General features: G+C 37.3%; 1 protein-coding gene, 1 long non-coding RNA gene and 2 pseudogenes across 3 annotated transcripts; 1 reads left to right on the plus strand and 3 right to left on the minus strand.

Moving 5' to 3' along the window:
* Positions 1-110: 110 nt before the first annotated feature.
* LOC147480403 (uncharacterized) lies at positions 111-1,792 on the plus strand (annotated as a pseudogene).
* Positions 1,793-4,526: 2,734 nt separating this feature from the next.
* LOC147480404 (protein DMR6-LIKE OXYGENASE 2-like) lies at positions 4,527-6,167 on the minus strand (annotated as a pseudogene). Its single transcript, XR_015206195.1, has 3 exons — positions 5,758-6,167; positions 5,116-5,437; positions 4,527-4,986 (listed from the first exon to the last, which is right to left on the minus strand). The product of XR_015206195.1 is annotated as a protein DMR6-LIKE OXYGENASE 2-like (transcript).
* A 603-nt stretch (positions 6,168-6,770) lies between these two features.
* LOC147480405 (jasmonate-induced oxygenase 1-like) lies at positions 6,771-8,740 on the minus strand. The gene is made up of 3 exons (XM_086580708.1): positions 8,322-8,740; positions 7,845-8,175; positions 6,771-7,234 (listed from the first exon to the last, which is right to left on the minus strand). The coding sequence occupies exons 1-3, from the start codon at positions 8,675-8,677 to the stop codon at positions 6,965-6,967; spliced, it is 957 nt and encodes a 318-aa protein (XP_086436834.1). The 5' UTR covers positions 8,678-8,740; the 3' UTR covers positions 6,771-6,964.
* A 2,809-nt stretch (positions 8,741-11,549) lies between these two features.
* LOC147480406 (uncharacterized) lies at positions 11,550-12,639 on the minus strand. The gene is made up of 5 exons (XR_015203733.1): positions 12,465-12,639; positions 12,300-12,368; positions 11,946-12,035; positions 11,762-11,845; positions 11,550-11,665 (listed from the first exon to the last, which is right to left on the minus strand). It is a non-coding gene; the product is annotated as an uncharacterized LOC147480406 (long non-coding RNA).
* Positions 12,640-14,719: the final 2,080 nt, after the last annotated feature.

Raw genomic sequence — 14,719 nt, forward strand, 5'->3', positions numbered from 1 at the left:
GTTTTGGTCTTGCTCACCTTCAACGGTGTGGGTTTTTTCTAGCGGTTGGTCGTGGTTTGACAACACTTTGTCAACGTTTGCCCTCTCGATACACAGGCGGTGTATTTTTTTTTTCTGCGGCAACGTCAATTTGTTTTGTCTGCAAGATTTCTTTGTAGTGAAACCTATGACGGGAACGAATTATGTTGAAGCCTTTTGTGTTAAGTTTACAGGAAAGAATTATCCCACATGGGAATTCCAGTTCAAGATGTTTCTAAAAGGGAAGGAGCTTTGGGGTCACATTGATGGGTCCTCAAGCTCCCGTAGTTGTTACTGATCTCGGTGCATGGGAGACGAAGGATGCACGAATTATTTCCTGGATTTTGGGGTCCATGGAGGCCCAAATGGTGAATAATTTACGCTCTTTTACTACTGCTAAGGAAATGTGGGAGTATTTAAAGCGCATCTATTATCAAGACAACAATGCACGACGGTTTCATTTGGAATTAGAGATCGCTAACTACAATCATGGCACTCTTAATATTGAGCAATACTATTCTGGTTTTCAGAACTTGTGGAGTGAGTACTCTGGGATCATTCATGATAAGGTCCCAGCAAACGCCTTGAAAGCCCTCCAAGATGTTCACGAGATTAGCAAGCGGGACCAGTTTCTTATGAAATTACGGCCTGAATTTGAGGTTGCTCGGGCAGGTCTGTTGAATCGTAATCCAGTTCCTTCTCTGGATGTGTGCTTGGGTGAACTTTTGCGTGAGGAACAACGGTTGGCTACTCAAACTGTCATGGGCACTGATATATCTTCATCTAATGTGATGACTGTTGCCTATACTGCCCAAGGACGGGGGAACGGTAAAATCACGGTGTTTTTTGTTGCAAAGGGGTATGGTCACATTGCTCGCAATTGTCCTAAAAAGTCCGCAATTACTGTAAGGAACCAGGGCATATTATCAAGGAGTGTCCCACACGACCTCAAAACCGGAAAGCTCGTGCTTTTCAAGCTAATGTTCAGGGCCCTCCTTCCACACTCTCGCAGGCTAGCACCAGTCAACCTACTCTTACCGCAGAACTGGTTCAACAAATGATTGTTTCGCCTTTTTCTCGCCTTTTTTCGCCTTGGGATTACAAGGTAAGAGCACTACCGTTTTTTCTCCCCGGTTTGTTGATTCCGAGCATCCAATCATATGACGTAGTTGTAATTCTTTGCACAACATTCGGCGATATACCGACGCAACACATTCAGATTGCTAATGGCGCATTCTCCCCGACACCGCAGTTGGTGATATTGGGTCTTCTTTTAATAATTGTTTTTGTCTCTCCCGGGTTTATCCACTAATCTGATTTCGGTTGGTCAATTAGTTGACAATAACGTGATGTGTTTTTCTCCGCGCGGTTGTCTTATCTTGCAGGATCAGGGGTCGGAGAAGGTGATCGCGAAGGGGCCTAAAGTCGGAAGATTGTTTCCTTTACAGTTTACTATTCCTACTGCTATGTCTTTGGCTTGTATTAGTGTTGGACGTAGGCATGAAATTTGGCATAAAAGATTGGGCCATCCCAATGCTCTAATTTTGTCTCATTTGTTGAAAATTGGTTTATTGGGTAATAAAGATCAGTCTCAGTGTTCTAGTTTGTCCTTTGATTGTGATACTTGTAAACTTGGGAAAAGCAAGACTCTTCCATTTCCCGTTCATGGGAGTCGAGCTGATAAATGTTTTCAGATTATTCATAGTGATATTTGGAGAAAGGCACCCGTCACCTCACATGCTAATTATAAATATTTTGTGACGTTTATTGATGATTTCAGTCGTTACACCTGGATATATTTTCTTCGTTATAAGAGTGAGGCCAGTACTGTTCTTAAGACTTTTGTAGTTTTCATTGAGACACAATTCTCATCCAATATTAAGATTCTGAGGTCCGACAATGGCGGGGAATATTTGTCTCATGACTGTCAGGCTTTCTTGCAAGAAGAGGGTATTCTCTCTCAACACTCTTGTCCAGATACCCCTCAGCAAAAATGGGGTAGCCGAAAGAAAGAATCGCCACTTGTTAGATGTTGTCCGAAGTTTTGCTCTTGGAATCTTCGGTTCCCAGATTTTAGGTTGAAGCCCTCTCCATTTGCTCACTTCACTTGATTAATCGACTTCTGTTCAACATTTGGATTTTGACTCGCCTCATTTCCGCTTGTACGGTACACATCCTGGCTATGACATGTTACACACTTTTGGGTGTATTTGCTTTGTCCATTTGCCCAGTCATGAACGTCATAAGCTTGCTGCTTAATCTGTTCGGTGTGCCTTCATGGGTTATAGTACTGCTCACAAGGGTTTTGTATGCTATGATGGTGTTGCACATCGGTTTCGTATCTCTCGCAATGTGGTTTTTTTTTAGACTCAGTATTACTTTCAGCAGCATGTTGTGCATTCTTCGGACTTGGCCCCGCTCATTAGTTTTGATGATGGCTCTCGGTCTATCGAGCGTTTTAAACCAAGTTTGGTTTATCGAGACGACGGCCTCCAAATTTCTACGCCCCTTCCCGACCCATTGCTTGATCGAACGGAGCCTCCTCCGCCCTCCGCCCTTCGATCCCGCTCCGTTCCAGATGCTTTCTTAGACGATCCTCTCGCATTACTTCGTCCTCCTCGATTGGTATGGCTTCTCTGCGTACCTTATCTCATATTACAGCCTCCTAATTCTTATTCTCGAAAGCGGTTACCCAACCATGTTGGGTGAAGGCTATGCAAGAGGAATTACAAGCTCTTCAGGAGAGTCACACCTGGGATATTGTTTCATGTCCTACTAGCATCAAACCCATTGGCTGTAAATGGGTCTATTCTATTAAGTTTCGCTCTGATGGATCACTTGATCGCTATAAGGCCCGGTTGGTGGCTCTTGGGAATCGTCAAAAATATGGCGTGAATTATGAGGAGACCTTTGCCCCGGTTGCCAAAACAACGACAGTTCGCACAGTTCTTGCCATAGCTGCCTCTAAGGGATGGCCTTTACGGCAGATGGATGTCAAGAACGCTTTTTTGCATGGCGACCTTAAGGAAGAGATTTATATGACACCCCCTGCGGGTCTCTTTTCTTTGCCATCTTCTGATGTCTGTAAGCTAAAGCGCTCGCTTTATGGATTGAAACAAGCTCCTCGTGCCTGGTTTGACAAGTTTCGTTCTACTCTTCTAGGTTTCGCTTACTTTCGAGTCGGTTATGATTCGCTCTCTTCATCTCTCAACCAAAGGCAGTAATGTGATTCTTCTAGTCTACGTGGATGATATTGTTATTACTGGGACTGACTCTGGATTGATATCTCATCTTCAAGACCGTCTTAAGGAGTTTCATATGAAGGATTTGGGTCCGTTACAATATTTCTTAGGTCTTGAGGTGCTTTCAAGTCCAGGCGGGACTTACTTGCATCAAAGATAAGTATATGGAGGAGTTGATTCTCTTGGTCGGTCTTCGTGATGGTAGATCGGTTGATACTCCTTTGGAGGTGAATGTGAAGTATCGCAAAAGAGGAGGGTGATCTTCTTTATGATCCTTCTTTGTATCGCCAGGTTGGTGGGTAGTTTGAATTATCTCACTATTACACGACTTGATATCTCTTTTGCGTTGCTTCGCCAAAGTCCGCCAGTTATGCACGCTCCATGGCACCTACACTTGGCTGCGGTTCGTCGCGATTATTCGCTACTTATTGGGTACTCTTGATAGGGTCTCTTCTTTCCCCGCCAATTCTCCCCTTGATTTGGTGGGGTATAGTGATGCCGATTGGCCGGGTGTGCGATACTCATCGCCGACATTCGGGTTGGTGTATGTTTCTTGGGCCGCTCTCATTTCACTCGGCGCGCAGAAGAAGCGGTCGTGTGTCTAAATCTTCCACTGAATCTGAGTATCGTGCTATGTCTTCTGCCTGTTCTGAAATTGTTTGGCTTCGGGGTCTTCTAGCGGAGCTTGGTTGTCCACAGTTAGAGCCTACTCCACTTCATGCTGACAACACTAGTGCCATTCAAATTACTGCGACCCTGTGTTCCATGAGTGCACTAAGCACATAGAAGTGGATTGCCATTCTATATGTGATGCTTATGATGATCGCATTATCACACTTCCGCATATCACAACGGATCTTCAGACTGCTGATGTGTTTACCAAGGCGATGACTCGACAACGACACCAGTTTCTTGTTAGCAAATTGATGCTTTTTGATCGACCAGCATCAATTTGAGGGAGGATGTCAATGAGGTTGCCAAATATTGTGGCTGGAGATTTGCGGAGATTCAGTGATTGACATATTTGCATTACCATATATGTTACTGAGATTGAGATTGGCATATATTATGGCCTTGGAAAGAATTGCCATATCTATGTATATAATTGTACTTTAGGAATGTGGTTATATTGTCCATATTTAGAATGATATGCAAGCTGCATATATGGTACATATTGTAAGTAATCTTGACTATATAATGCAAGGAATCCCTCACAGAACTATTCAGAACTATTCAGCAATTTAGTCTTATAAACTAACAGTGAAGGGATATAAACAGTATAAGCTTATGGTACCTGCTTAGAGGAAATTCTCTAGTGCATACCACGGAATATAAACCAAAGAGGTTCACATATCTTTCCACATCAAATAGTCGAAATTACAAAGATTAGAATCAGTACATGATACAGATCTCATATACAATTTTATTAGGAGTCCGAAAGAAATGAGGTGTTGTCCTAACTGGTTATGGCATAGTGTGTTATATGGATGACGTCTTCAGGTCTAGAATGCAGGTGTGTCTTGTTTCTGATCCTCAGTTGCTGGTAATCCTTGTAAAAGAATCCTCTATATTGAGCTGGCACTCCTATATCTTCGGTGATACTGGGTGATGGCTCAACCCATTTGTTTCCTTCCAAAGTATAGAAAAAACCATAGGAGTGACGGAACTTTCCCTCTGGTCTCACTACCCTGTGAATTGCACTTTTGAATTTGTTGTTGCTCAAAACCTTCACAGAAGTAACATTAGAAAGTAAAACAAAAATGTGCATGAAATACATGGAAACTTGAATAAGGTTTGGCAACTATGTTCTACACTTAAAACACAATTTTTTTTCCGAAAAGAAACAATGTTGTACCTGAACAACGTCGCCTAAGTTGACAATAATGCTTCCCTCGGTAGGAACAATTGGAATCCAACCTCTATCTTTTAGAACTTCAAGACCTCCAACTTGATCTTGAAACAGAAAGGTAAGTACATTCGCATCTTGGTGTGCACCTAATCCAGTGTTCCCAATGTCTGTTGCTGGTAAGTATCTCAGAGCCACCAATGAATCCCAATTCCTATCATTATTGTATTCTTGGAGGAACTTGGGAGGTAAACCGAAGCAATCATTCACTATGGTCTCTACTAGAAGTCCAGTTTCAGTGAACTGATGGAATATTTGTTCCGTCACTTCCCTGGAAAGCACGTTTCGATTCTTTTCATAAATGCACAAACAGGACTATTCCGTGGTCTATTAACTGATTCATCAGATTGTCATCAGAAACGGGGTGTATATAGAGAGTACTTCTACACTGACACACAAAAATGTCTATATATCTATTCCATAAAAGCGAACATCTAAAACTATGCGGTACATATGACCGTTTGTTGAAACAATTCCATACTTTTAAAACAAGGAAGAATGGAACAGTTTATGTATCATGTCTTAAGAATAAGAATTTGGACAACAAAACTTGTAAATTGTAATGGCGAAAGTTGGATCATGTGTATGTACCTGAACTCTGGGAGATCATTAGGATACAAATTAGAGCCAGACTCAGGATGGAATATGGTAAAGTATTCATTCTTATTAGCTAACTGCTCTGGTGGACGATCAAAGCCACCAGGTAGTGGTAGATGTGATCTGTCACTAGAACGGCACTTAAGCTTCTCTTCTTAAATAGCTCAAGGGACCTAGTCATAGTTTTAAGGGGCATACCATGGTTTACAATCTGAAAGAATCCATATTCAGAACATGCATGGGCGCATGGCTGATGATCTCTCTGGCTTTCTTCTTATCATCTTCATGTCCTTCATTAAAGAAACAAGAGAGGTCAACAGTTAGAATGCTTGTGTTCACCATTGAAGCTTCCTACAAATACAAGTGCTACTAATTTTTGTTATAAATTGAAGTCACGTTGTCTCTTCTTATACTAGTTGACAAAAAAAAAAAATTATAAAAAGTAAAATGAAAAATCTATTAGACTTATTGCTTCATTGGCTATTCATATTTATTTATTTATTGTCATGTAAGCTCATTTTCATGCTGTCTTACTTTTGCAGTTTTGCTTGCACTTATATCCCAAAATATTTTATTTGGTTTATTTCCAGTAGGAGAACGACGTATGTTGGATTTACTGTTTGTCTTGATAATTAGTACTCGGGAGAAAGTTTTGTATGAAGGTAAGAAGTTAGACTAACTAACAACATGGTTTCTTATTGGCATTCTTGGAATTGGGGTTCTGTTCAGTGATTTTTTCTTCTTTTGGTGCAAATCTGTTTGGTAGGATTACCAGTTTAATCCTGCCAAGAGCTTAGGCGGGAAAAGTGATAGACAATGTGCCGGTGAAATATATATACAACTAATGCCACCTCAAGGTTGAAACTAATGCCAGATGGGCAAATTAGATTTGGGGAAATTTTTAACGACCATGTCAGCACGCCATTCAATTAATTGGACGGTATGACTAAATTGAAATGTTTTGAAAGTACAATGTTTATTTGAATAAAAAAAAAATATGTTGTCTGTTTTGAAACCAACTACAAAATTTGATGTATTTTTTGGTCTTTTTCTCCATCTTTATTTTATTCTTTTTCAAAATGTACTATCTGAATGACTAATAATCGTAGCACACTAGAAACAATACATGATGAGACATGCATACAAACTCTCATCAGAAATAGATATGATCTATTAGACAAAGGAATACAATGAGACTTTATCAACAATCAATGGCATAGTGTGTTATATCGACGACATCTTCAGGTCTAGAAGGTGGGTGTGTCTTGTTTCTAATCCTCATCTGCTGGTAGTCCTTGTAGAAGAATCCTCTATATTGAGCTGGCTTTCCTGTCTCTTTTATGAAATTAGGCAATGGTTCCACCCACTTGTTTCCCTCTATGGTATTGAAAAAAACGTAGGAGTGGCGAAACTTTCCTTCTTGTCTCATCACCCTGTGAGTTGCACTTTTGAACTTATTGTTGCTCAAAACCTTCCCACAAAATGTGATCAAACAGTCAACAAAGTAACAAACTTAAAGAAAATATACATATACATTATTAAGTGCATAAACTACATCAAAACCCAGATTAGAGATAATAACTATGAACTGAATGTTAAAGGCTATGTCCGCTATTTTTGTTATTTATAACAAGTTTGCCATTTATCTTGATCAGTATGCACCTACTGACCTACATATATGACACTATATGTTTAAGCTTGACATATAATTAAGTATCTAAACCAGATCGAACTAAATCAAACTAATGTGTCAACTGGAAGAGGTAAAACAATATATTTAAATAAATAAAAAAATGACTGACGATTATAGTGAAGCTGGCGCAAATTAATCAATTTCCCATTTGGCCATTTGATGATTCCAGCTGTTGGATTTTGTCTTGTGCTAGTGAAATTAGAGTGTGATTCCGCATTTCCGCCTAGTACGTCTTTGTCATTTCATAGTAACTTATAATCTTATATACGTTCACTTTCTTTAAGCTTTTAAAGTATAGCATACATACTTGACGGAATTATATATTTATATGTATACAGCCATACCTTACACGTATTACCAGCCTGTACGTAAATGAACCTCGTTTTACCTGAATGACGTCCCCTAAGTTGACAATGAGGCTACCCTCAGTTGGAACAACTGGAATCCATTCTCCATTTTTGAGAACCTCAAGACCCCCAATTTCATCTTGAAGTACAAAGGTAATGCAATTCCCATCCTGGTGTTCTGTAAGTCCAATGTTGTTGTTCTCCTTATTTATTGCCCCTGGTAAGTACCTTAAAACTGCCATGAAATCCCAACTTCTATCCTTGTTGTATTCTTGGAGAAATTTGGGAGGTAGACCCAAGCAATCATTCAATATGGTCTCAACTAGCAATGCTGCCTTGCTGAAGTGAGAGAAAATATCCTCCATCACCTTCCTGAGGATGATAATAACCATTCTAATGATTTAATCATGCAGAACACATCAACCCTATACTGTAGTGAATTAACAAAAAAGGTTCTAGCTCCTAAGCATTATATGGTGTTATCATAACAATTTGTGATAATTGAAATTGGACCATACCTCAACTCTGCTGGTTGATCAGGAAATACATTAAAACTTGACCCAGGAGGGAACATCAACAGGTACTCATTCTTATCTGCTGAATGCTCTGGCTGAACGCTGTATCCAGTAGGTAATGGTGCATCAGGAGTAGGACTGGATTTGAGCTTCTCCTCTAAAGGATACTCAAAAAACATCTTTGATACCTCCAGGGCTCTAGTCATAAGACTAGGTGGCACACCATGGTTCACAATTTGAAAGAACCCATATTCAGAACACGCATGACTAATGATATCAATGACTTCCTTCTTACAATCTTCATTTCCTTCATTAAAGAAAGAAGAGAGATCAATAGTTGGAATGTTGCTGTTCACCATTGAAGCTTCAAACAAATAAAAGTGGTACAAAGTAAGTGTTAGTTGTTACTAATTGGATCACATTAACTCTACTTATAAAGCTAGTAAACAAAAATAAGACATTATCTAATGTTCCTAGGGGCCGGTGTTTGATAGTATATAATCGTGGTGGAGCCAGGGGGTCAGGGTGCACCCTCAACTTTATAAAAGAAAATATATATTTATCAGCTATAGCTTAATCGAACCAAAAAAATAATAATAATAATAAAGAAGAAGGAAGACCAAACAAATAAGAAAGAGAATTCTGCCACTTAAGTTTCCTAATACAACTTGAACTCTACCTATACGTAAGTCTTTTAATCGTAGAGCTTTCGATAGGATGCTCTGCATACGTGGACACTTAAAAATAATTAAAAGTTTTCTAATACAACTTGAACTCGAAGTATCGTAAGTCTTTTAACCGTTGAGCTTTCGATAGGAGGTTTCCTATGCCGAAGGCAACCTTCTAATTTTAGAACTCCATGTACCAATACCAACAAGGAATTAACATTCATCCATGGGAATCGGTTTCGATCTCAAATTTCTACATGATTAGCGCCTTATAACTAATCATCCAAACTTACCTTTAATCCCATAAGTTTCTATTTTCTTTCAACCGTGAAGTTTCTCTTCCTCTTATCAATCTATTTTTTGAGATTGGGCAACATGACAAAAGGTAGTTATGAATTACAATCCATACTTTATCGCAACTGGGGTGATGTTCGTAACTATGCGAGTAATGGCTATCCGTAAGAATGTGAGCATCAGCAGGTCGTTGAATGCCCATTTTAACTCCTTTCACTTCCTCTTTTTACCGCACGCATAGGATAGCAAGGGCTTTACCTGACAGTAATGATAAACCTGTAATATCTAGGCTTATTGTCTCCTCCAGTCGAATTCATCAAAAAAAACACAAAAGGTCAAACCTCTTTAGTTTTATTACTTTTACTAGTAAACGGGCACGTGCCTTGCACGTGCTAGAAAAGAAAATTGGGGTAGAAAAATCAAAGGAAAGAATTATGTATAATGTAAAATATTACATATTACATTTGTCTGAATGGATTATGTAAAATGATTTATATTCAAAGAACTTCAATAAGGAAAAAAAAACGATTGAATACGCTAGTTTTAATCTTTGTTTGATTCGATTTTTGCTGCTCTGCGAAGCTGCGAATAAACATATTTGAAGAAGTATTTAACCGCCTATAATTTAGTTAGTATGTAATTAGTATCGTATATGGCACAAACTAATTTACCTAAAAAATAGGAATTATGTTGATGAAGTTTACCTTTGTGATGCTAGTTGTGTAATTCTTTTGTAGAGCATTAATTTGATCAATTCTTACATTGTTTATTGGTCCCTATTCTAAAAATGTTATTAGCACCAAGCTACACATTCAAAATTTTGCCAGGTTTCGAGATTCCACTTGATTAACATAATGAAATAAAATGTTGGTTCTTTGGTCCCAATTTATGAACCTTTTTCTTTGGCACCAAGCTACACATGCCATTCATCAATCTTTTGCTTCATGATGGATTGGGCTTCCCCATTTTTATATATTGTTTTGGGCCTGAGCATGGTAAATAACTAATTATTGAAATATTGCCCAACACTGGCGGAATCATGGATTGCTATGGATGATGAACTTTAGTCTAAAGATTTTGCAATTGGGTGATTAGGTTCTGTGCCGGAGTTTCGTTTGAATTGTGAAACATGGAATGGAAAGTTTAGTAAAAATCATTATAAACAATAATTAGAAAGGCAAACAATAGGCTGTATAGTTTAGTGATAGAGTGTAAGTTCCTGCAAAATGTGTTTTTTTTTAGATTTAAGAACACATGGGTTATGTTTATTTTTGGTGTTTTGGATAAGAGTTTTGTGTCTTTTGGGTTTTAGAAGATTGGGTGTGTAGTAATTTGGGATTCTGTAGTTATGTGTGAAAGTTTGTTGTAAATGTTTTTACTGAGTAGTTTATGTTATTTCCATAGGAATATGTGGGCATATTTAACTAGTTTGTGTTGGATTTTGTAATTGCCTGTATGAGTGAAACATTTATCGTCTCAAAACAATTTCTCGTTTAGAATGTTTAAGATGGCATTATTTATGGGTAAATTCACCTTGAGTTGATGGTCAACTGGGAAGTTCTATGGTATTGCAACTTATTTAGGTAGGACACTTACCTTACCTTATACGAATCGAGATTTTTTGACACCGGGAAAAAAATGCTCGGCTTACATTACCAAGTAGGGCTTTTTATAGAACAACTATTTATGTAAATCCTATGGCATCACTATGACATGGCAGAGCAAATCTAATAGCCATTAGTAACATCACTGTTGCTTTACAAATTAAATTCCAACAACAAAATATCTAATAACCATAAGTAATAAAACAATAATAAGTTGAGGACAATATTAATAACGACATGCTCCAAGCCATCTCCATCATTCAGTCCTATAACCATTAACATGTTCCAATCATAAACCACTACAGCAGCAGCAAAATAAGTTGACTACACTACTAAACCACTTGCCACCTACACCACTATAGCATGACACACCAGTCCACACAAAGATACGAACCAGCACACTCACCACACTCCCACTACCAGCCATCAGGCAGCAGTAGCTGAAGCACTTGGAGTCAGCAGTAACAGCAATAGTAGCAGGCAGAAAACAACACCTAGCACGCAGCGATGCAAAGACCCAACACACACAAAGCACAGATCGTGGCGAGAATGCAAAGCCAAGTACACAACATCAATAACACCCAACACTCAACACAACACCACACACATAGCACAACACAACACGACGTCACACACACAACACAACACCACATGACATGGCAGCATACACATACACACAAAACACCACACACACACACACTACCACCTCCACCACACCACACCACACCACAACATACACTACCACATCCACAACACCACACCACAACACACACATTTACTCCTATAACGACATATTCTTTCATCAAACATTTATTTAAACTAAAGATCACAATAGATGGAAGTTAAGAATTCTAATGACCATAATTAAAGTTATTACCTGGTAAATTGTGCGGATTCTCTTAGATGCAACAGTCGTGGCTGAAGTTTCCACGGTTTCCTTAAAGTTGTATGAATAAATTTCCTGTGCCAACATAATACGCACATTCCCCCCCAGGTTAGTTATAAAGGAAAAAGAATTGATAAAAACAAATAGTTAAAAATCAACGCGTTTGTATTTTTACCACACATTCGGATTTTCTACGCATACGTTTAGGATTTGTTTCCTTAGTTGAGGTTCCAGGTGGTTCAGAAGAATTTTCAAATGGTAATATCTGTATCAAGAAGGATTGAATTTCTAATGAGCTGATCTGCCCAGGACATGATTCTTAACAAAATAATATTCAATTTTCTAATTGAAGCACCCCCCGTTACAAATAATAAAAGATGGCAACAGATAACATAACGTAAAAACGTGTAATAGCATATTAATATGTATATTTTCTCTAATAATATATATATATATATATATATAACAATTATCTCAAGTAAACAAATAAATAAAAACATTTTTTTGCGATTAGATTAGAATCACTCACTTTTGGATGCTCGGATATAGGATTTGGGTAGATAGTATTAAGAGTATGAATTTCTACTTTGGCCTGCATCTATAATCAAAAAAAGAAATTATGCATTGAATAAAAAAATAATAATGTCTTGTCTATCTATCTTAAACTTTTATTAAATATACTTTTTCTTTTTACCTGATCAATGTGAGTAAGCATCATGTCTCCTTCTAGCTTGTAATCCATAGGAAAAACTTTAGTTGTTATGAAGCCATTGGTTCCTTGATTCTTGATGTTGTATTCACTAATTTTTATTTAAAAAATTAATGATGAACCTATAAGCTCATTCAGTATATTCTTAACTATTTGAGAACCACTTGCCTGGTTTAAGAAAAGATTATGCACTTGAATTAGATATATTTAAATGCAAATAAATTAGTGTTGAAATGTTTAATAGTAGATTTACCGATTTAAGCATAGCCTCCAATTCAGATGCTGGATGTTTAACCAGTGTTTCTGCTTCTTTTCCAAATATGGTCACAATAGAACGATTTGTGTGATCTTGAATGCGGGCTTGAATTTGATATCTAGCATTCAATGTCAATATAAATAATTGAAAGGGAAGTGAAGAAGTTATAATAAAATATAATAGTTTTACCTTGTAAATGGAGATGGTAGAAACTCATTACAGCAACCAATAGCGATCATCTTTTTCCAAAACTTTTTTCTTTCGACAGCCAGCTTTAGGGCAGGATAAATAATATGGCTCGTAGTCATGTATGACTTCACAAATTGAAGCTTTGCATGTTAGAACATGTCCTTTAAAAGAATGATTTTATATAGTGAAAAGTTTTAAAGCAAAAAAAAAAATTATATAAAAGTGTATTGTTAACTCACAATGGTGTCTCTGTCCAATGAATTAAGAATTTCAGAAAGAGTTTTCCTGTTCTTGAGTTGTCGAGTACTCGATATACGATCAGTAGACGCTGACCCTTCAAGCAGTTCAATTGTTTTGTTCTTGGGACTGAAAAAATGAAAGTTAAATTTTGAGTAATGTAAAGTATATGTACGTTTGAGAACTTTACCTGTTCATTAGATGTTGAAGTTCAGGAATTGCCAAGTTGAAATAAATTTTTGTCGCCCTTGTTGAATTTAGATAGTAAACTCCTAAAATATTTAAAGCAGCAGTTAGTTCCAAGGAGAAGGAATAATATAGTAATATAAAGCGTATAATTATACTTGTATTAATTAAGTTACCAGTATAGATGTCAACAGTCAACGATGTTACAACGACCACAGGCTGATCCACAGTAGAATTAATGATATCTTTGTCAACCAAATCCACTGCATTTTCCCATAGTGTAATCCTCATTTTTTTTCCCACTGGGTAGTTAATTTTTTTGTGAGTATATAGATACAGGTAAGATGTTTTCCATACTCATTAAAACAAAATTTGGAAGCTAACATGTCATTCCTCAAGTGAATATTTCTCAGTTGCTTCATTCCTTTCCTAACCGTTATGGCTGAAATTCCTTCAAGCACGCCACATACATCTGATAAATATTATAAAGAGATATTTGTTATGTATAAATATACATATTTGTAGTTGTCTATATTTCTCAGTGGCTTCATTCCTCGGATACCTGTTAGATTTGTAATTTGTTTATAACGACTGTTGATGTTGTCAAATTCATTAAAAGCAAACTTGTACGGCGGAATTTCTGGTGTAGTTTCACTTAGTAGTCTAACAAACGTTTCCCATTTAAAAAGTATAACAAACACATGTTGAACAGGCTGATAATCAGACACTGTTTGTACATTAAAATGCTCAGCATGATACACGCAGCCTTCTCGGATAACTTCTGAGAATTTTTCAGATTGGTTCTTTGGAACAATTGCATGCACTTGATTCCCCTGAAACCAAAATATACGCAAACAGTTAATAATTGTTTGAATAAAATATACTGGAAAGGGAATTTGTACAATTCAAATAAAATTGGCTACCTTTATCGTCTATCAAAACCATGTCAAATCTGCTAGGTTTTCCATGCAATTCTTTTCCGATGCTCCATTTTCTAGAGACGCGAAACTTAATTCTGTAGTTTTGATTCTAGAAATTTATGTCAGATAAAGGAAGATATCCCGGTGGTGTCATTTTGAAGGAAATCTATAAAATTTTAAAGTCAGAGAAATATAGACCATGAAAGAAATATTTTACGAAGGAGATTATGAAATGCAGTAGTGAATAAGAAAATGTGTACAAAAAAGTAATGAATCACTCTTGAAAGTGTACGTGATGAACAGTCTTGAAAACTACAACACTATGAAAGAAAAAATGATACGATGAAACAATTTAGTAGAGTTAAAATGGTGTCTATTTAAAGTTGAAATATGCAAAGTGTTGTTGAAGAGACTGAAATTAGTCATGATCAAACCTTTTTTGCAGGATAATG

This window comes from Coptis chinensis, chromosome 8 (assembly GCF_015680905.1).
Source record: "Coptis chinensis isolate HL-2020 chromosome 8, ASM1568090v1, whole genome shotgun sequence".
Taxonomy (NCBI): domain Eukaryota; kingdom Viridiplantae; phylum Streptophyta; class Magnoliopsida; order Ranunculales; family Ranunculaceae; genus Coptis; species Coptis chinensis.